Source organism: Culex quinquefasciatus, chromosome 2 (genome assembly GCF_015732765.1).
Source record: "Culex quinquefasciatus strain JHB chromosome 2, VPISU_Cqui_1.0_pri_paternal, whole genome shotgun sequence".
In the NCBI taxonomy this organism is placed as follows: Eukaryota; Metazoa; Arthropoda; class Insecta; order Diptera; family Culicidae; genus Culex; species Culex quinquefasciatus.
Window position 1 is genome coordinate 92,217,124 of NC_051862.1, and position 23,645 is coordinate 92,240,768.

Consider the following 23,645-nt stretch of genomic DNA (forward strand, 5'->3'; position numbering starts at 1 on the left):
AACTGCTTTACGTGCCCCTGCAGCAGCAGCTACTTGAACCGAGCAGCGGAGTAAGACTGTGTCGGCGGGGACCCACGATTTATATGGAATTTATGGTGGATTGAATCGACTACTTTCCGAGAGGTTCGTTGCATCGAATTGCGCTCAATTAGCGTGCTTTTATTTGACTTACTTAACTCTTCTAACTGGTTTAATTGAAATCAATCATGTGACTGAAGAAACAAACCTACCGTTTGACTTTTTTTACTATCTTTCTTACATTGCAAGACCCCACTCTCATGAATAAATTACACTTAGAAACTATTGAAACTGGGGCGGGGGCAGGCGTACCAGACAGGTAGAGAGGGTAGAATTATGTAGCACTAGACAGACACCTTCGCGAGAGGAGAAGGTTTCGAACCTAGCTATTATCGTAGGTAAAGATGTAGGGCACCTTCGCGGTTGGACACTTGAAGTTCTCAAACAGAGGTTTCCAGTTGGTGCTTTTACGACCCGGCGGCTCGAGCATATTGTTCCATAGGGCCGTGCCAGCATATCTGGGTAGAGATTTGAAATTGTTTAAGTACTTAACTCTAGATTAATTATGACTTTACTTACGCATTTCCTTTCTGGCTCATGTGGAAACAGTCGTACGCAAGCAGTGTGTGGTCCGTCTCGCGGCCATTCATTTTTAGCTGGAAAAATAAGTATTTTCAGCTGAAATTTCTATAACAGTTTAGAACTTAATTAACTAACCGTTATTTCTGTGGACCATGGCTGATACATCACTGCAAATTCGTCTAACCGACGGAACTCATCCAGCTGAGCCACTTCTCTCTCTGCCTGAACCATCCCATCCTGTATCCGGTGCCACCTGGAAAGGGGTAGAAGATTATTTCTTCATCTGTTGACTAATCTCCTAGTACTACAAACCTCAATCTTGACTCGTCCGTCTGATTGTACAGCTTCCCGACCCAGCAGGAGCACTCTCCGTGGTGCAGCGTGTTGCAAATGCTCGGCTTCGACTTCATCGAGACGACCGTCTCAACCGACGGCATCGACACCAGGTTCACAAACGTCCTCGGCATGTTATCCCTCAGGTAGCGCAGCGCCCGCGTCATCCGCAACCGGTGCTTTGCCGGCAGATCTTCCGGGCTTTCCATCGTACAAACGAACGAGCAGATGTCGTTGCCCCCGATGGCGATGGTCACCAGCTTCCAGTCGCGTTTGAAATCTACCCGCGGGTCGGCGCGGATCCGCTTGACCAGCGATTGCGCCATGAACGGCATGTCGTACGAAACTGCCCCAATTTCGGCCATGTTGAACTGGGACTCCTTGTGGAACGGGTACGAGTCGCCGAGGGAGTAACCGACGAGCTGGAAGGGAGCGGGGGAAGATTAGGAGACTTCTTAATCCTGATCAGGAATTGATTTGTTTGAGGTTACAAGATATGACCTAAATTATACCCATTGGAAGGAATGTATGAGAATGACCTTCTCCCCCCCCGGTAGGTTGTCATTGTGGTCATTACTGCACTCTTCAAACGTGTCGTGTATCAAGATGGGATTACATAAAGGTGAATCTCTACGCGACACACACGAATGTGGCCGGGTCGTTCGTGGTCTGGCGCGAAATCGGCGCTATGCAACGAAGACGACGAAGTATGAAAATAAATATTATTCAATCGCACAGTTGCATGCATCACACACACTCACGACGAATGCCAAAATAGCCGGCGATAGACAATTTCGATTAGTGGTTTTTTTACATTGTAACGCGTGTGTGTGTTCAAAGGTGGACAACGAAAAAAGGAAAGGTGTAATTGAATAATAGAGAAATGACTGGTAGGTGGATAACAAAAGTTCCATAATGATCGCTCTCGTGAGGTCTCGTTCGGGTAATGAGGGCTTCTGTTAATTGGATTCCACACCTTCTTAACGATAACTCAGTTTGAATTGTTAATTTGAACAAATTTCAATTTTAGTGATCATTTAGGGATCTAGTCTCCCCGAAAACCAACCTTCGGATTGAACTCCTTCAGTATGTTGGGCAGCGTCGTCACGTTGCGCCAGTTCCACTGGCCGCCGATGCTCCACGAAAGGCCACGGTTCTCCATGTACAGATCTCTCACAGAGGTGGCGGCTGCTCCGGTGGCCGCCGTCAAGGAATCACCCATCGCGGCGATAACGTTGATGTCACCTGAAAGGAAGGAAGGTAGACAGAAGAAAACGGAAAAAAGTTGATTTTAAAATAGAAGTTTTATTTTTAGCTTTTTGCCAACACCGCGTTGAAATAGTGAAACGTTGCTCAGCGGAGCATTTAATGGCGTGACCTTGACTTTACTCGCAAAATTTTAACATTAGTAGGTATGTACTAATGATAGAGGCATTTGAGAGAGCACGCATAGTAATCAACTTTAAACATCCGATTGAAACGATACTTTGGCCGTCGTGTTGCATCAAATACAGAGATTTCTGGGACATAACTCAACTCATAACTTGTTTTTATTTTGTTTTGACAAGAAGCCTTCATTCCTTTTCAAAGCATTCATCAACTTCAGTAAACATTCAGTAATGCGAGCCCTATACCATTGCTTTGCTTCAATTTGTCCTAAAACGTTATGATTAAAAACACAAACACACAATCCAGATGGCCGATTTAGTGATGGATCCCTTTTCAAATCATCATTGTGTCAAAAAACGGAAATTTTAAATCATTGCTCGTGTATACAAGTCTGTATAGACCAGCCGCGCCCTAAGGTGACAGTTTTCGTGAGTTGCGCGTATTCACCGCCAGATGGCCGATGAGCCTCGTCGGAGTCCGCCTATTAAATACGCAACTCAAAATTTGCATGGAAAACTTTTATTTCGTGACGGCTTTCGCGGCACGCTCATTTCAACTGTTCTAGACTAATATTTGAACGTGGTGTATCTCTGAACAAGATTTTTAGGAAAATGATTCCAGACTGCTTATTTTGTCGTTTTAAACCGAAAAAAGGCCAAAACTATTTTTATTTAAACTATTCGCCATTTTTAAAAGTTTGGCTAGATAATATCTAAGGCCGCTATCTTATGCCCACTGGGCCCACAAAAAGGGGTACGCTCAGTTTGTATGGCAGCTGTCAACATGTTCCCGGGCTGGTATAGACACATTCTGCCGTGACGTTACAACGGTTTGACTTTTCTTTTTTCAGTTTTTTTTTTGGCTATAATTCGGAAATTTCAAAGAAAACACCTCAATGTTTTTACAGATTCTGTACGTTAAATTTGCCATTAAAATCAACATTGGGCAAAGGATTTAACGTTTCGGTTGCTGTTCTACGAGCGTATATGTAGCGTGACGTTACAACGGTGAAGAATTTTGTTCCTTCAATATTGTTTATAAAAGGCTGTGGTCCTGCTCTGATAACCAACATAAACTAGACCTTCTTGCCACCACTGTACATTTCGGGACGTTACAACGCAGACTTTTACAAAAAGGGTGTTCTGCTTGCGTTGTAACGTCACGGAAATTCTCAATGCTGTATCTCTGCGAAAAATTTACCAATTTCGATCTACCCAGTTGCATTCGATGGGAAATTTATCCTATTTTCAGGATATGGTCAGCTTTGTAAAAATGGTTCCTGACCACCGGAGATATTAGGATTTCTGGAGGTGGTTTTAAGGTGTTTATGTTGCTGACTAGGGGTTTGAAACACGATATTTCGTTTATTGCAGTTTATACTTCATTGACGTCAAAAGTCAAATTTTTGAATCTTTGAATGTTTGTAAAAGTCATTTTTATAAGCCTTAAAATGTACAGAAACCTATCGCAACATCTATTTTGCCATTAAATGATGTTTTAATTTTTTCCCACTGCACAGTGGTCCGAAACCGAAATCTAGCGTGACAAAATTGATAGTGGCCACACGTTAAGATTTAGAGCTTTTGTGTCTTCGGGACAATTAATCAGGGTCAATAGGGACATCTTTTGGTTTGGTGGACATTAGGGTGGTCGAAATTTTAGGGTGATTCAGAATTTTTATTTTGGCGGGATGACGAGATAGCGCTTCGGTGTCATCAGAAAAGTTGTAGGGAACACCATTCAAAGCAACTTTGCTGAAGAGCACAAAGTTCTATCTTCAAACGGGAAGTTTTAAGAACATTAAGGTTAATGTTAGGGTGGTCCAAATCCGGGCTTTCTCGGGGCGACCTCCTGAAATCATAGATTGATTCATCAATAGGCTAAATTCCAAAGAAACTTTGGCTCAGAACGGTGTTCCCTACAACTTTTCTGAAGACACCGAAGCGCTATCTCGTCATCCTGCCAAAATAAAAAAATCGGAATCACCCTAAAATTTGGACCACCCTAATGTCCACCATACCAAAAGATGTCTATTTCCCCTGATCGATTGTCCCGAAGGCACCAAAGCTCTAAATCTTAACGTGATGCCGCTATCAATTTTGTCACGATAGATTTCGTTTTCGGACCACTGTGCACTGGTATACTAGCCCGGAGAATGTGTGATACAATTTTGGCAGCTGTCTATTAGGGTGACAATAAAAAATCGGCATCAGGGATACCACCTGATTCGATTTCTCTGGCAGGGGGGTCACTTTTTATTGTTGAAGTTGGTGTAAAAAAATATTTTCTTGCAAAAACGTCTTCTTAAATCGTTAATAACTCGTCAGGATTTAATCGGATCGTTTTGCTGTCTTGTACAAAGTTGTTTGTCATAAAATTTTACATAAAAATCTTACACTTGACAATGATCCGACACATTTAACGCCACCTTTTGGCGGAATTTTGATTTTTTTTTTCTTTTCTCCATACATTTTTTAGAAGTTTTCCATACAAATTTCAACGATAAAAAGCTTGGCAAAGTTACTCATCTCTTACGATTTTCCAAAATTTTCAGTTTTTCTTGTCACAAAAATGCTATGAAAATATAAATAATCGATCGATCCAGTGTCTTCAGCAAAGATTAACGTGATATTAAGAACAATCTAAACAACTTAACAGTTGATACATCAGCATGGAGTTAGAAGATTACTCACCTGGGCGTAACTTGTGGACACTCTTCGGCACGCGTTCGCTCCTCCCCAGCGTCACATCACACGGAAACGGGAGCTCATTTGGAATCTTCTCCTGCAGGAAAAATCCCCTCGTCCGAAGGCCAGTCTTGCCCACAAAGTCGAACGTCCATTGGCGCAACGCGTGAAACATACTCCTCATCGAACCCATATCCAACGATGAGGTCTGATCGGTGATGTCCTGTCCCGATGACCGCCCAAACTGAATCACCATCAGTACCACCACAAAATGCAACACCACTCTCTTCCCAAGGCACATTGAAGATTTCATTTTTATTATAAATATTATTATTTCCTTAAGGTTAGTTCACTTTGTCACCGAGTCCACTATCCTGTCCGGATCTACGCCGGAACGCCACCGCATGACACTTTTTCGCGCGCACACGAATTGATTCTCGATCAACTGCCTGCTGCCCAACTTATCCGTCCAAGTTTCGAGACTGGCACCCCCGACTAACTAAGGTGAAGCTGCGAAGCGAAAGGTGCACACGAAATAAGACACACATTTTGAGACACTGCACAGTGGGCGGAAACCCACCTCTAATCCCATTAAATTGAAGCCGCTGTTTTTTTCTTCTGAAAAATAGTTTTTCTTATGTAAAAAAATCTCAGGAATCGATTGGCGCATAGCAAACCCACCGGAAATGACGGGAAAGGGTCCATTTTGCCCCATTTGTCCTAATAATTGGAATTTTCTGTATTTTCACTCTACTGGTTAACCACAGTAACATTTATAGGATATCTTTATACTTATTTTAATGTAAAATTAGCAGGGGAATCGAATAGTGATATTTTGGAACCATTTGGCGTGACCCATTTTGCCCTATGGGCCCTTTTTGGCGATTTTCGCTAATTTTACTCCTTTTTACAGCATTTAGCGTAGGAATTTCGTAAACTTATTTCTGCTATACGTGCAAAATCAGCACAGGAATCATAGAATGCTAATTTAGGATCACTTATAATAACCCGTTTTACCCCATGGGCCATTTTTTTCCTATTTTTCCTAATTTAATTTGTTTATAGGTGTTTTGCATATAATTGTAATAAACTAATCACTGGTAATTGTATAAAATGGCCATGAAAATTTAAAGGTATAATTTTGGAATTACTGTAAACGTCCTATTTTGCCCCATCCCCCTTTTAAAATATCTCATGTAATTTGAATTGTTTTTCGAAACAATTTGCAAAATATGGTGATAAATGAATTACTTTTTAATGTGTACGATGTTCAGGTAAATTAAATATTAATATTTTGGAATTGTTTGAAATAGCCCATTTTACCCAACTAGCCCTCTCATCATGTTTTAGGCCATTTAGTTCCTTTTAGAAGCGATTCGCATACAATACTTATTGCATAATGATAATTATCTGTGTTTTATGGACAAAAGAATTTAACATAGGTATTTTGGGATTATTTCGAACTGTATGCGATTAGTGCATCCTGCTCGTTCCCAATGTAAACATCAACAGCGTGACCAGAAATAACAGTTTGTAACTGATTGATCCTGTTGAAAAATTAATAAACACAAGAAACCCAATTCAACAACTCCATTAAAAAATAAAATTAGGATGTGATGTAATGAAAACTTTATTGATTGATCTTCATAATCTTAGTGGATTAACTCAACCGATCGATTTAAAAATAAATGTATTATAGCGATCACAGCTATTCAATTGAAAAAAAAAATAAGTGAATAAAAACATATAAAAGTTGCAGATCAAATCTTCATCTTTATATATTAGAACGATTTTGGGTGGCTTTCAATTAAAAGAACCTAAATTTCAACAAAAAACTGAAGTGTAAACATAAGGTTTTCGATGAATTTTAACATTTTTATACTAAGCAAAACATAATTTATAATGAAATGTAATATTGAATGGTTGAATCTGACTCTACTATTATTTTCGAAGAAATGTTTAGCTTCTGATAATTGAAATATAATTTTTAAAACTATTGATAAATAATTTGTACTTTTTTTTCTACAAAAATCATGTCACTAATTGATGGACTTTAAAAGAATTTTCAAAACCTTTGAATTTACTGATCAATTCATCGAAGCAAAGAATTTTTTTTGTTTTTTGACTGTAATTGATTTTAAAGTTAGCTTATATGTCAAAGAGTAATATATATTTGATTTGATTGAATATATTAAAATTATTGCAAAAGCTTCCACAAGATACGTTTTGAAAAAAATCTTTTTCATATTTTTTTCTCATTTAGTTTTTGGAATATATTCAAAATTGTTTGCTAAATTTATTTTTTATTATGATTTTATTTTTCTCATTATTTTTGGAATATTTAAGAAGGCTTATTTTATTGCGGTACGGATTTTCGATTCTAATAAATTTGCATCATAAAAAAGATTAAATATCAGGCTAAATAATTATTTTAGAGTGAGCCACGTAGCCTAGTGGTAACGCTCCCGCCTAGTAAGCGGTAGATCGGGGTTCAAATCCCGGCTCGGACCAACACAACTAGTGATCGTTTCTCTTCTGGATTCGATTGCTTAGTAAAGGGAAGGTAGTGTATCGTCACAAACTGGACCTTGCCACGACACCTTAGGAAGGTGGCCTATGGAATGTTAACATTAACCTTAACATGTTAACATTAAGTTGAGAATGAAATTGCCACTGAATCCGCTTTGTAAATGCCGGCCCGATACTCTTCAAGGGTGTTCCCATAGGAACTGGGAAAGATTTACTTTTTACTTAATTATTTTGTTCATTGAATTAATAAAAAAGTTCATCAAACACTTAATTAACATTAAAAAAATGGAATAAAATACTAATCTTTCTTAACAATTAATAATATTTTATGTTTTTCAAGACAATTATTTTTGGTTTATTTTCCAATTATCATTCATTCATTCTTCTTGTTGGCGCAAATCCACTTGATAACCTGATGTAAAAATACATAATTTTGTTGTATTATTTTTTACTACATTTCCCTACAAATTCATTTGAAAGTCTATTGCCATTGTTGGTTATAGTTGTTATTTCAAAACAAAACTCTTGTTTCCTAAAGTCTTCTTAGTATCAAGATACATTTTTTGTAAAGACAAATACGAACAGCTATGAAGATTTGTATGGACAGATTTATGATGCAAAATGGAATAAATAAAATATTGTTCAAAATAATATCTGCTCACATATTTTAAATAAAAATACAGGAATACAAGCATTAGAATGAATCAAATGCTGGTTTCCGAAAACTTGCCAATAATTTTATTTGTTTTGCATTCAATTATTTTGTGTTGCCTTAGCTGGAAATATCCATGAATTAATTATTGGTTTCTTCAAAGCACAAAAAAATATTGCCTTTTTATAATCTGGTTTACGCATTAGACTCCTTTAAAATAAAGCTAAAAAATAATAATATTTAATAATAATCATTTAAATCAGTAAATTTTTGTCTGGAGTACTTTTCTTACTTGTGAAAGTGAGGAAAGGTAAAAAAAATTACAAAGAAAATCTCTTACATACGATTTTTTTTGTAAAGACTTTGTTAAGTTTAATCTGCAAATGAAATCGATAATCGATAAATAACTCAATAACTCCAAAAAAACAATTTCTGAGTTTATTTTTATTGGTTAGTGCGATCATCTCCCCACTTGGAAAATAATCTGGTAAATTTGAGTGTCTGGCGCAGGCGGACGTTTGTCGTGCAGTTCAGACACACTTGGCACACTTATTCTAGCCATGTTTTGCGTAACGCCAGACGAATCTGGCGAAATTCGGGCAAAATTTCAACCAGCTGTCCGGCAACAAAATCAACCGGTTCAATCGGTTGAACCGTGCCCGACCGGTTTGTGTCATATTCGCCAGAAATCATGGCAGAATTCTGGGGCAAATCTGGGGGAAATTCTGCCAGATGGCTGGCGCAAGCCCCCAGACGAACGCCAGAAATGCGTCCGCCATTTCCGACCGGGTCTTGCCTTAACTGAAAATTTCCGAATCCCGGGAGTTTTTTATTTTTTGTCCAGGTTTTCCCGAAATTGACAAAAAAATATTTTGGACTGGAAATTTTGATTTGGTTGTTTAAACTCTGGAAACGCTGAATACTTGGTAAGGATTTTGTCAGCAGTATTTTTTTTATTATGCATAGTAATTTGGCTTATTGAATTTTTTTTTTTGAAATTTTAGTGTTCTCATCTGAAAATTTATTTCTTTTAAAATATTTTCTCTGTAATTTTATATACTTTAAAAGGTGGGTATTTTATTTTTGATTTCGGTTAAATCAGAAATTTATTGTTGGAAAATCTATTGCCCCTAATCAGACTTTAGTCCAGATTTACATCAATTGGCGATAGTGACTTATATGGATATAAAAGAAAATTATAAAAATATATTCTAAATTTTAAACTTATTTTGAATTTAACATTGACATTACAGTTATCATTATCCAACACATACATTTGTGTTTTATTTTCAAGCTTTTACATACATATTAATACCAAATAAGAAAAGCAATTTAACATGCTACACTTATTTAGTATGAATCGCATTGGATAAAGAATTGTTGTTGATTTTAAATAAACATTCAATAAATAATAATTACAATGCATTTCCAAAAAGCATTTGATGCTTTAAAAATATATTAAAATTATAATATCTGAAATATCTGCTGTCCTTGTTCAAATTGCAGTTTGGACAGATTTAAATACATTACGAATGTAGTGATAAATGTTTTTTAATATTATTTCAAAAATATCTTGGTATCCCAGAAATTTCCAGGATTCTACAAATACTTTTCCGTTTCTCGAGAAATTCAAATCCAGGGAAAATGAACACCTTATTATAAATTTTTCGTGCAGGCGGTATTAAATACTTCTATAGCATATTTTCAACCAAATACTAAATAAAATAATGAAAATAATCAATGAGAATCAAGCTCCAGGAAAATAAGGCGAATATTTACTAGATCCTCAATCTAAAAAATAGGCAACCAAATCCGCTAAGTACTGCGAGGAGAGCCCAGATGTGTCATTCAGTCTATTCAATATCTGTGATCGATGAAATATAAGTCTGATTAAAGCATGATAAAAATATCTATATATTTATAAGCATGATAAAAATAATCAATAAGATTATGATGATCAATCAATTAAGTTTTTTCCATAACATCTTAATTTTATTATTGTTGAAATTGGTTTCTTGTAATTAGAAAAACTTCTTTAGATGTACAGTTTCGAAAAGTTTTTTCTCGGATAAAAAAACGTCAAAACATAGATATTCTGAAAACTAATGATTACAAAACAACTGGGCAGGTGTAAAATGCATTTTAAACACTTTTTTCATTCAAATGTTGAGGGACATAAACTTCTAAAAATATGTGCAACGGCCTTATTAATTTTCAACAGGATCAATCAGTTACAAACTGTTATTTCTGGTCACGCTGTTGATGTTTACATTGGAAACGAGCAGGATGCACTAATCGCATACAGTTCGAAATAATCCCAAAATACCTATGTTAAATTCTTTTGTCCATAAAACACAGATAATTATCATTATGCAATAAGTATTGTATGCGAATCGCTTCTAAAAGGAACTAAATGGCCTAAAACATGATGAGAGGGCTAGTTGGGTAAAATGGGCTATTTCAAACAATTCCAAAATATTAATATTTAATTTACCTGAACATCGTACACATTAAAAAGTAATTCATTTATCACCATATTTTGCAAATTGTTTCGAAAAAGAATTCAAATTACATGAGATATTTTAAAAAGGGGGCATGGGGCAAAATAGGACGTTTCAAGTAATTCCATAATAATACCTTTAAATTTTCATGGCCATTTTATACAATTACCAGTGATTAGTTTATTACAATTATATGCAAAACACCTATAAACAAATTAAATTAGGAAAAATAGGAAAAATGGCCCATGGGGTAAAACGGGTTATTATAAGTGATCCTAAATTAGCATTCTATGATTCCTGTGCTGATTTTGCACGTATAGCAGAAATAAGTTTACGAAATTCCTACGCTAAATGCTGTAAAAAGGAGTAAAATTAGCGAAAATCGCCAAAAAGGGCCCATAGGGCAAAATGGGTCACGCCAAATGGTTCCAAAATATCACTATTCGATTCCCCTGCTAATTTTACATTAAAATAAGTATAAAGATATCCTATAAATGTTACTATGGTTAACTAGTAGAGTGAAAATACAGAAAATTCCAATTATTAGAACAAATGGGGCAAAATGGACCCTTTCCCGTCATTTCCGGTGGGTTTGCTATGTGCCAATCGATTCCTGAGATTTTTTTACATAAGAAAAACTATTTTTCAGAAGAAAAAAACAGCGGCTTCAATTTAATGGGATTAGAGGTGGGTTTCCGCCCACTGTGCACTGTTTCGGCACCGGAGGAGTCACCGAGAGACAAACATAGGTAACTACCGGTGGATGTTTTCCTCTCGATTGCTCAAAATCCGGTCGCCACAGACAGAGACAGAATTCATTGTGGACTATTGTGGCGCGTGGCGAGGTGTCAAAAAATATTTGGTTAAGTCCTCCCAATGACACACATTTATGGAATACCGTCGAGGTTGGTGGCATTGAACCTGGTTTTGTGGTTTCTTGATTTAAGTTATTTTCGAACAATTACAAATAAATGTACTAAGTAGTTGACAAGATTTGTTCAAGGAACGTGATTTTTTCTGCCAAGCTTCCTGAAGATGTCTCCATCACAACCCTTCCAACAGAAATGCCACTCCCAATGACGGCATGTAAAATTTAAAAATGTTTTTGGAGTGAACATAAAGTGATCTGTAAGCCAATATCAAAACCACCAAATTGCACGGTACCAGCTTCGTCATCCGTGGGGAATTGCCCCGCCGGAGTCGGAACTAACCTAAAAATATGACTTTGCGTCGCTCGCTGTCTCCATCTCTGTTTACTTTCCGCTATTGTTGGTAATGCTTAAACACCCCAAAACAGACGACGAACCTTCTCCCCATCAAGCCAACCGTAAATATTGATTCATTTCACTTTCGTTTAGCGTTATTTTTTTCTGTTGAAGTGATCCGTTTAAAAACCGGATTTCACCCACAGACTTGAAGTCATCGACGATCTTCGAACTGTGTTGTGATTCATTCAGCAAATCGACGCTGTCGTGCTATCTTGTCGCACCCGCCATTTCGACGTTCCTAGAAAAACGCGTTTTAATGTTTGACCTTGAATAAACAAAAACTAGAGCACGCAATGTAAACAATAACAAACACGTTTTGTTTGGCTGACCATTCTGTGCATTGTCCCGAAGTTTGGTTGAAGTTGGTTGCTGGAGTCCCGAGTTATAATTACAAATGTTTCCGGTAGTCTAACTTGTACGTGCGTCAAATGCGATCTAACCTGAAATCCCTTTGGCCAATTGTCGCACTTACATCAATTTTCAGGGAGTGACAAGATAGCACGAACTGATTGAAACTTCTTTCATATGTAGAGTGATAACAATGCACGGATTGAATTCGAATTTTGGGGATCTGTGAAGGTCAACAGGTGTGGCATTGTTAGCTGCACAAAATGGCGTTCTTAATTCAATTTGGCCCAACATGCACGTGCGACAAGTTAGCACGACGGCGACGAAATGGTGGGGGCCCTCTCAACAGTAGTACAAACGAGTTCATCAACATGAAAAGAGTCTGCAGATGATGTGGCGCCGCGGAATTTCACACCAACAATTTGTCAGAGAAGCCAGTTAGAGCGTGGTTTTGTTTGGGGGCCTTCCTTTCATTCATGTTCATGTTACCGACCCACCGTCCGTTCCGAGCTCCATTCAGCGCGCTGTTATGCAATGCGCTCCACACTATTTAGCTATGCTATTATCTTTCCAACTTTTTCCGCGTTTTCTTCGCGCGCTGAGCTGGTTGGTTGGTTGGAAGTTGGATCAAGTTCAAGTTCAAGGCTTGGTTTTCTGTTTTTATTTCCAGTTTCGTCGAGTTGGTTGGTTCGCTGCTGGGGCTTGATTATGGCTTCAATTTCTTGCCTACTCTCTTCTCTTCCGGAAAGGGGTGCGGCGCGACTTCACACCCAGCAATATGCTGTCAGGTTTGCCACATTATGCGGATTGGATGATAGATTGCCCGAGCATAAGTCTATAATGTGACTACGGTAGTGGTTAGGCATTCAGTGATTGGGGTAATCAATTACTAAACCGGTGGAGGTGATCGGGGGTAGCAATCGATCAGTGTTTTTTTTTCTTCTGAATTGAAAATAAGCATTAAATCACCGAGATATAATAAATCATTGTTCAGATGTTACATAATAAAATGCAAAGATGTATAAATCTTCTATGGTTTTAGAATATGATTTGAAAAAAAAAAACTAGAATTCATACGCTCTATCCAAGCTATCAAAGCTGCATAGAACCTTACATAAAGCATTGAACAAATCACAAACTATTCTTAGACAATTTCTACACACGTGCTCGCAAAATCCGCCAACAACCGGCAAAGGTTAATGAGTCCAGAGCGCAGTCACTTTTCTTGCATACTAAATGTGTGCCCACTTTGAAGCAATTGCTTCACCTTAACTTTACCGTGACGTTCAACACTTTTAAGCCCGGCAATCGCAGTTTAGTTTAGCCAGCAATAATGTGGACATTAATCGGCACGATCACGTTCATAATTGTATCACAACACACACTCGCATTTTCAGAATGTGCGCGGGGGAGGAAGGGAGGTGATGCCATCATCATAAAACCGAATATAATTGTTCGTGCACGCACTTTATGAGCGCTTTCGAGCCACGTGCCAAAAGCGGAGCTTTACTACTGGCGTGGATTAGCAAACAATGTCGGCGTCAATTGTTCACTGAAGGGCGGAGTAAATGAAAAAAGCACGAAAGAAAGATTAATTGCGTTCGTGAACTTGACATTGAATCTTGTGGCTTGGGTGCTACCAGACGCGTAAAAGTCGTGAATGAGTTTCTTTTACTGTGTTGTTTTACTCTTGAGGAAACGGAATAATTTAATATTTTACTTCCTTATGCTTAAAGAAAAAAAAATACAAAGAGAGTCCTTAGTTGATTTACAACAGCGAGCAATAAATCACTCTGTTTTATTTGATCTTATATAGTCTATGAGACTGTGAATCTATGCTAATAAAATATTTTTTAAAACGCCAAACATGCAAATTCAGTGAAATGTTACTGAATTGGAATTAAATTCCACCTCAAGCTGACCAATCAGATTCTCTTGGCGTGGGTTCAAAAGTTCACTTTTTTATTCATGTTTTACACCGAGAGCTAGCTGATGTCATTTTTAAATGTCACCTACAATATTTGTCTTGGGTTTTTCAAAAATTTTACAGTATTTTGAGGTATTTCCCAAAAGTCGAGATTTTTTACTATTAAGAGACATTGCTCAGTGGTCCGAACCCGGAATCTAGCGCGACAAAATTGATAGCGGCCACACGTTAAGTGGTGGACATTAGGGTGGTTCAGAATTTTTATTCTAGCGGGATGACGAGATAGCGCTTCGGTGTCTTTAGAAAAGTTGTAGGGGACACCATTTTGAGCAACTTTGCTGAAAAGCACAAAGCTCTATCTTCAAACGGAATGTTTTGAGAGCCATTTTTGTGATTTAGGTTACGGTGTTTATGAAAAAAATGAGTTTTTTGAATTTAACAACTCAAGCTTATGATTTAGTGAAATGGCGTCTTCTAGACATTTGTAGAACTTATCAAAACATACATTTATCTTCCAAGAAAGCGAAAATCGTACCTTTTGAACGAAAGTTATAGCCAAAATACGACGAAAAAGACGGCATTCTTAAATGTAAATAACTTGAAAAGATAGTGGAGTATGACCTCGCTCTTGAAAGCATCTGAAAGTGCACGTTCTATAGTACATTTGCTTAAAATATCTCAGAGGTCTTTTTTGTTCAACTCATTCAATCTCAATTTGAAAATGAGCATTTTTAAACCGTTTTTTGCCCATAACTTTTGATAGAATTGATCAAAATTCGTTTTTCAAGAATAAAAATGTTCATTTTGACAAGCTCTACAATTGCCTTGAAGGGCTCAAAAATGTACAAAATGATCTAGTGGTTGTGAAAGTTTTTTCTAAAATATTTCAGGAATAAATAGGCAAAATTATACAAAAAACTATGCTCAAAATAAACTGTGTTTCGAAGTAGTATTGCAAAATTGCATGAAAATTAACAAATTTTATGTCTGTTTCTTAACCAAGCATCAAAAATTCAAAAATTCAACCAATACCAAATATTTAAAAAAATGGAAAATGTTTATTAGAAAAAGACATTGAAGAATATGCTGAATTTTTGCCTATGAATAAATAAATAAAAATGCGTTAAAGCAAATAACAAAATGATTTTCAAGATTATTGTGATAGTTTCTGATGCTTTCCTAACGATCGAAAGTTTCTTCGAAGGTAATTGATGGAAAAAAGAAGAAAACAAATAAAAAGTGATTTCAACATTTGCATGAGAAATTTTTTTTCCAAAGTCGATATGTTACTTTGAATAAAATGGTTCAAAATTTATTTAGGAAAATACAGACCCGTATTTTTTTTTGTTTGGCCATTAGGGTGTCCTACGCCGTGTTAGGGTGGTCCAAAAAATGGAAATTTTCGTCGATTTTTGCAAAAACCACATTTTTTTCAAAAAATCATAACTCCGCACCATTTCAACCGATTTTAGCTGTCTCGAGCGCAAACGAAAGGATATTAGACAGGCTTGCAAGGTTAAAAGTTGCGGATTTCAATCACGAAAATTTTGGTTCCCTGACATGTATAGGTCATCGCTGACAGTCGATTTTTAGCCATTTTCGTCATTTTCCGGTTTCTGCGCGTGGCGCGTTGGAAAACCCAGTTTTTATTTTCAAAAAAACCGTATGTCGGAATATTGAAAACATAACTCCACCATTTTTTGATATGTTATGTAAAATTTTCCGAGAAATCTGATAAAAATATTTTCAGACATAGGCTCTTTGGTCCCGAGACCTTTAAACTTTAAATTTGCATTTGACCTTTTCAAATGTTAGGCTAGATATTTGAAACTTTTAACTATTTTTCATTAAAAGCCTGTCCCTTTTGTTTGCGCTCAAGACAGCTAAAATCGGTTGAAATGGTGCGGAATTATGATTTTTTGAAAAATGTGGTTTTTGCGAAAATCGACGAAAATTGCCATTTTTGGACCACCTTAACACGGCGTAGGACACCCTTATGGCCAATCATAAAAATACGGGTCTAATTATTTCGGCCAAGGAACCCCCAGAAAATTTTTGAGCCCGATCGGAGAACTTTTTGTTCGAATCATGCTTTTTCCGTGGGGAATTTCTGTATAAATATAACAGTTTTTTAAAATGTTAAAATTACAAATCTTTGGTTTTGTTTTGGAGAACTTAAAAACTAATTGATATTAACAATTTTTTATTAAAATTACCATTTTTTATTAATCAATATGTTTCCAATGCTTTTTGACTCGTTTTTTTATCTTTATGTTGAGAAAAAATGTGTTTAAAAATCTTCTCCTCTATTATGTTGTTTTAACCCATATTTATAAACAAAACATATATTTTTACAATTAAATGAGATCAAAAGCATTTTTTGATTATTTATTTTATTTTTGAACCCACACCATGCATTAAAAGTTCAAATATCGGTTATATTTGATAAATAAAATTAATAATTATCTTGTAGTAGAACCCGAGTCCACAATAAGGTAATGGTCCCGGGATCATTACACCGACCAACAAAATTCATAGCGTTCCATCTTTAGGGGCTGGGTCTCAAACTTATTTTGCACTTAGAAGCATGGGTTCTGATTTTCAGTTCAAAGATCAAAATTTACTCAGTCATCACCGAACCAATCTTTGCCGACCGGAACGCGCAACCATTCGCGAGCGAACACAACAGGCTGGCGGCCAGCGGCTTGCTCAATCGCTTCACTTAGCGAAACAAATACTTCGTGAATTTCTTTTCCTACTCCGTCCGTCAACTTGAGTCACAAACGAATATGCTCAGAGAGGAGAGAGCCACAAAAAATACCAGAGCGGTGCTCATTTGGCCTGCAATACCACAGTTTGCCGTCAATTAGAATTTGACATGATGGAAATTGCTGTCAAATGTGTCTTTGATGTTGTGTAAATAACAAAACTGCAAAATTTTATTTACATCATTGTTTTTAAGCAATTTCTTAAATTATCAAAGCATAGCCGATCGCAAACAATTCTCAGTCAACTTTGAGCGACTTAACGAAATTGGTCTCTCTGAACCATTCGTTGTACTACCCGATTGGAATGAGAGGGAGAGCAAAGAGAGAGTGTTCGGTAGCAATTGGTTTGGAAGTGACAAACGGTAGGAATGCATCAGATCATCAGCTTTTCGTCGCTCTAGATTTGTACTCGCGAGTGACTGAGTCTTTTTGGAGCAATCAGGACCCTTGCTTAGAAGTTGAGTTACGAGTCTTGGTGACTAACATCTGATTTAGTCAGACCAAAATTTATTGAAGTTGTAATAAATTGGAAGATTAATTGTCAATGATAGTCAATAATAGTAGCATTTTAATTTAAAATTAAATTATGCAATTTTCGTCAGTTTTGGTTACCTACTTTACATGATTTTCACAAAGTAAATTTAGTTTCAATGAAAACCAAGTTGAATTATTCTTTTTAGCATTCATAAACTTACAGAAACGATTGTCTTAAGCCACAAAATGTGCAATAAACCCTTATCCTAGACCAAACCATAGTATTGTAATGAAGTGTTTGTGAATAATTTAAATTATTCTATTATTTTGGCTTTAAAAAAAGCAAAGCAATCCACTTTAACGACCCCCGGGTCTTTTGTGATCTCTGTTGCAAGTTTCTGCTCATTTCTAGGCGTCCGAAGGTTATGTGTGGTGAGTCACTCAAAACCTATTTTACGCTAATGGACCGACGTTTTACTTCCCCATCCGATAGAAGGCTTTAAAATTCAATGGTAATACTCCCATAAGACATTTCACCGTTCGTTACAGGACTCCTAAAGACAATTTGTTCCACGTACATTGTACAAACAAACCGGCTAGGCTAATAATTATATAACAAGCCATTACTGCCCAAACCAAAAAGTAGCAAATTATTGCTCGAACACTTTTCATGGTCACGACATAAATCATTGGATTGAAACAAACACACAAGCCTCGTTATTTATCAGCACAGCCTAAACTGAATTTTAATCATCCTGCGCACTAGTCGCATGCCATGAATGTAACCGACATGAATTTATTTCAGTGTTTTATGTCTATGATCGATTAGGGTAACCCAAAATCCTAATGATTTTTAAAATGTTTTTTCCTTTACATCAATAATTTACAGAATTCGTTTTCTAGATTTTTCAAAAAAAAACGCCTTGTCACCTTTGGTCACCCTAATAGTACATCACGTACTTTGAATATCGGCATGATGGCAACGCAAATTTAAACACGGTCATTTGGGCAAAATGTTGATCGTGCGCCGATGATGGTAATTTAATTTGACTTGAACCGCACACTTGCCCGGTGGGGCGTTACAAGTTGATGGACGACGTCCAGCTACGAAAACGTAAAACAAATCTGCCACATTTCGACACTGTGCAGCTCAAGTTAGATGAATGATGGTCATGAGGCAGGGGCCATTCACGGGTTGGAAGAAATGGTAGAAAAGTGTGATTGAAGCTGTTTCGAAATGGCAACCTTACCACCCAGATGCTGATCGGACGTCGATGACGACCTTGGCGGTGGTTTGGGGGCAGAAATTGACCAACATCGGAATAGTGGCTTTTGGTGCACAATTTGCACCTTTGCAAGCAAAGTGAGTAAGTACCCTTGGCATTTCCAGTGCCCACGGTTATTCATGGGAAGTCAGGTTGGCCTGAAAGCTTAAGTTGTAACGTGATATTTATTGCACAGTTCAAATATATGTTCTGATACTCAAATGTGCTGTAGGTTTTCGAGTGGTTCTAGATGCAGGTTCGTAGCTTTTGCGCTAATTCAGGTCATTCGTATCAATCATGAGAGAATTTGCACCGCCAGTGGCATGCATTTGAAGGTTTGATACTTAGAAATGTTTAATTTACAAGAAAATGTTGCAAGCTTTTGAATAACATTCTTTAAACGGTCCTTTTTGATTCAAGAAGACATTTTCACTTTGTAAAGTCGCTTATTTCTTTTTTCTTATTAAATTAGCTAGTGTGATTCTCCATAAGTTCATAATGTTTTATAGAATCAGTATGTTTACGTGAGAACATAAAAATGTATTGTGTGAAAGTTAGTTAAATACCGTAAAACGGCGTGACTTTGATAGGTTTGAGATTTTTCCGCAAAATGAAGAGTACAATTAAAATACGTACGGAATTGGCCGTGATAGCAAAGTGTTCAAAGTACCTCAAGAAGAACTTTTCATATAATTTTGAAAAGTTTAAAAAGTTAGTTAACTATAGTTAAGAAAATGAATTATTTTAAACTTTTCAAAGTGTCATGATTTTCTCAATGAACATGATTTTGAAGCGGAAAATGGAATGCATTTTAAGATTCTTTGGACAATTTTTCACTAGGAGAAGGTAAAATAAGTTTGTAAATAATAAATAATATATGTTTTTGAAACACAATTCAAAAAAATCTCCACATTTATAGGCAATTTCGGTTGAACAAATTTCATGTATAATGTGAAAAACTTGGGATTCGTGCTTAGAATTCAGTATAAAATGCAATATAAATCGATAATTTAATAAACAAAACTAGTTTTAACAATTTTCAGGCGAAATTCCGACTTTTTACAATTTTACCTAAAATTTATATGTATTTTGTTTAAAAGATTATAAACTTAGTTTACTAAATATAAACATTGTTTTTTTTTCTTAAAAACTACATCAGCTACATTAGTAATGGTACATTTAACGTACAAATAACCTTGACCTTATCACAAAGAATAATTCCTATTTATATTTTGAAAACAATCCAAGCTTGTACAAACCTTAACCCTCATGCTTTCACTTGACATGCTTTGAAGCGCAAAACATTGTTGAAATAGATATTTAATAATGAAACTCCTAAAGTACAGAATTACTTTGGAAGATCAGAACTTTTTACGCTATCAAATCTGACTAAGCTATTCCAAAGAGAAGTTATCGATTTTATACACCAAATTAAAGACATTGTTTATCTCAAAAATAAATTATAAACCTCGAGAGAGTATCCTTTGGGTAATTCCAAAACAAACTCTCATTTTCATTTGCAACTAAACGGTCACCATAGTTAAAGCGTCTCGAATCAGTTAGACTCGTTTAGTCATGCGCATTTGAGTGAACTGTTCCCCTAGCTGAATCAGTATTGTAAACCAATTATTACTCTGCCCAAAAATCACCACAGGGTTAACCGCGTATTTAAAGGCACCACGCGCCTCGGCCCTAATTCAACAACACTTCCAAGTTTGCCTTTTCCAGCCGAGCATTAAATTGAATTAGTCACTTTTGCTAAAAACCTAAAACCAAGCCAACCTGTCTCATTTGGTTCTGTCCACCGATTTGTTTTGCATGAAACACTTGGTTCATTCACTGCACCGGGCCACCTCTAGAAGGCGGTTGATTGACATTGATTTTGAGCTGTTCAGTTCAGCATTGAACTTGTTCGAATAAATTGGCTTGATCAGGTCCGACCAGGTAAGGCAACGCACTTCACTCTAATAGCACTTTGGTGGACATCTTGTAGAATGCACCAACTCCCTTCTGAACTGCACTGCAGTTCAAACCCGGTCTCGGTCAAGATTTTCTTGTTTTTCCCCCCTGCACTTGAATCATTGACCGAGTGAGAGGTTGCTGCTCATTTATGATTCTGATCAAGTTTCGCGCGCAATAATCGGGTTCACTTCATTTAGCCAAGACACCAACCACTTGAGGTCGTTCCACCCCACCAACGACACCGAACTGCTGCTGCAACACGTTTAGAACAAAACGCGTTCGATCGGCGCCAAGTCTCGAGAAGTACTGAACCATCGCCCAGCTGGAAGTTGCTGCTGCGAAAACGTTCTGAGAAAACACAATTCGGAAGCGTCGGAGATTCGGGGGGCCGCCGTTGAGAGTTGAGAGCTAAGGTCCCCCGAGCGGACATGTGTGTGGAAATATTGCCGACTGCTGAAAATTATGAATAGTTGATCTCGGAGGCCTCGTTACCATTCATGGTTCATGCTGGTTGTTTTGAGCGGGAGAGGAACAGCAACAGCAGCAGCTGTACATTAGATTGCCCGTGATCTGTTCACCCGGTCAACAACGCCGCCGCGGTTCTTTCTCTGCTAGACCGGCAAACAATAACGCATCGAAGGCAGTGCAGGTTGGAATCATTTGGATAAGCATTCTGCTCCGGTCAGAATGTAAAAACAAAACTGAGTTCCTTTTAAAAACATATTTAATGAAAATATAAGGAAATAAATTAAGACTTCATTTAAAGGATTTTTCAAATCAAAAAATCTTTGTAGCTCAGATTTTTCTGAACAATTTTTTTTAAACAAGCAATCTGAAAATAAAATCAAATAAAAAGCTCTTCATTCAATTAGTGAACAATTTAAAATAACTAATTTGAGACAAAATGCGGTTTCCACAAAATACGTGCAACCGATCCCTAAGTTGCTATGGGCGCGGGTTCGATTCCCGCCCTATCCTTCTGGAACTTTTCGTTCAATGTTTGTACCGTTTAGGGACCATCCATAAACCACGTGGACACTTTAGGGGGTATGGCGATTGTCCACGATCCATACAAAAAGTTTTTTTGTATGGGGAATTGTCCACGAGGGGGTAACAGATTCCCAAAAAAGTGTCCACGTGGTTTATGGATGGTCCCTTAATATTAGAGCAAAGACACACCGATTGTCTTTTTAAAAGAAAATTTCAACTCCATCCCAACAATTAAAAGTGATTCAATTTAGTTAAAATTTGACATCAAAGTTCATTGGCCAAAAAATCATGAAACAATATTTTTGGCAAATAGGATGGTCCCATCTGAAAAAATGTGGCTCAAAAATCATATCTTCGGAACGGTTAAACCAATTTTAGCTTACCACGTTGCAAAAGAAAGTTGATTGATATTCTAAAATATTAAGGCTCTGGAAGTAGAGCGTCCAATTTCCCGGAGTTACAAATTTCCTGGGAAACGGGAAATTTTCAGCCAATTTCCCGGGAAATCCCGGGAATTCCCGGGAAATTTTAAATTTATTGAAAATTGTTATGATCTTGGTTTTAATTCATATTATGCAACAAAATTGTATAGAACATCAACATTAATCTTCTTCTATATATATAAAAAAATTCGACGGTTTTGTTCGAACGCGAATCAGTTCAATACGGAGCGTCGGATCGAGGTGCTCTTTGTTGCGTTGGGTTCGTATAAGTCCAAGGAAGGTTCTTACGCCAAAAAGTTACAACTTTGACCACTCTGGAACCGATTCCGGAGCATCTGCAGATTGTATGGGAAAAGTTGCGTAAAATCAAATTTGATCACAGGAGGCTGAATAAGCAAAAAACATCAACAAAGGAAAAAAATGCAGAACGAAGTTTGTCGGGTAAGGCTTGTGGTTTATATAAGTGTGAAGAACAATCAACAGCTTGACTGCATGTAAAAAATCATTCAACTACAAGAACATGTATTTTGATATTTTTTGATGAGAAATATTTTTCTCGATATGTTTAAACTGTGAGTATAATGAATCCACAATCATAAAAATTCTTTTAAACTTGCTTCTGTGACCAGTTTATTGAAATGAGAAAAAAAACATGAAGAAATTATTTTTTTCATGACAAATACTGGTTGCTAAAGTTTTTTAGTGTTCGTTTTACTCCAAACATCCCAATGTTTTCAAATGATTGAAGCAAGCTTTGAATATATTTTTGCATTTTTTGAGAACAAACAATAGAAACTAATTTTTCAATGATTTTTGTATTATTATGCAACATGATTTAAATTATACGATAAATTAACATCATTTCACAAAAAGTATTTTATTTTTTCACATTTATCCCTCTAACACCTGTAGTTGCACTAGTGCTCCATGATTCTATTACTTCAAATTGTAATTTCTTTAGTACTAGGTATTCAACCAATTAAATTAATTCTTTTTGCACAAATTCGATTTTCATCTCATTTGATCATGGTAAACAAAAACGTAAAAAAATCTCAATTTTAATTTGGAGGTAAGGAGTTAATATTGTTATGATGAAATAACATCAATCCGTTTAAATCTTAACTAATTGTAATAATTTAATACTCATTAAACAAGATCTATTTCCAGTTGCTTCAAAAATTAATATTGTCAGAAATAATTCTGATATCATAATTTTGAATAATCTAATTAATTATATATAAACCAAACAATACATATAATTGAACAAAATCATTTTGAGTTTGTTCATTCATTATTTTTTCAGAGCATTTTCAAAAAATAGTTCCAACAATTTAAGAAAACGTATACTTCCGCTTGAATTTCGGGAATTTGGCAATTTGGTTGACGAATGAGTACAAAAAGTTGCAGATACTTGCGTTGTCCTGGTTGAATTGATTGTCCTTTAAGTTAAAATGTGGCGTACTTGGGTTTCGGCCTGCGTCAGAGTTGCAGTTCGTCGCCGTCGTGCTA

At 36.5% G+C, this 23,645-nt stretch overlaps 1 protein-coding gene across 2 annotated transcripts; it reads right to left on the reverse strand.

Moving 5' to 3' along the window:
* Positions 1-124: 124 nt before the first annotated feature.
* On the reverse strand, positions 125-20,997 carry LOC6045436 (phospholipase B1, membrane-associated). Of its 2 annotated transcripts, none has more exons than XM_001862777.2 (7): positions 20,914-20,997; positions 5,016-5,519; positions 2,000-2,178; positions 913-1,355; positions 736-853; positions 598-674; positions 125-536 (listed from the first exon to the last, which is right to left on the reverse strand). In XM_001862777.2, the coding sequence occupies exons 2-7, from the start codon at positions 5,320-5,322 to the stop codon at positions 401-403; spliced, it is 1,260 nt and encodes a 419-aa protein (XP_001862812.2). In that variant the 5' UTR covers positions 5,323-5,519; positions 20,914-20,997; the 3' UTR covers positions 125-400. The 2 variants fall into 2 exon arrangements, with proteins under 2 accessions (XP_001862812.2, XP_038114061.1); XM_038258133.1 differs by lacking the exon at positions 20,914-20,997 and adding an exon at positions 20,524-20,609.
* Between the last annotated feature and the right edge of the window lie 2,648 nt (positions 20,998-23,645).

Bases quoted from the DNA above. Each gene is read 5' to 3' on its own strand.
- LOC6045436 (XM_001862777.2), bottom strand. From the start codon at position 5,322: ATGAAATCTTCAATGTGCCTTGGGAAGAGAGTGGTGTTGCATTTTGTG. The intron at 1,356-1,999 runs GTTGGTTTTCGG...GCTCCCTTCCAG, and splicing joins TGAAGGAGTTCAATCCGAAG to CTCGTCGGTTACTCCCTCGG. The intron at 854-912 runs GTTTGTAGTACT...ACCCCTTTCCAG, and splicing joins ACGGACGAGTCAAGATTGAG to GTGGCACCGGATACAGGATG.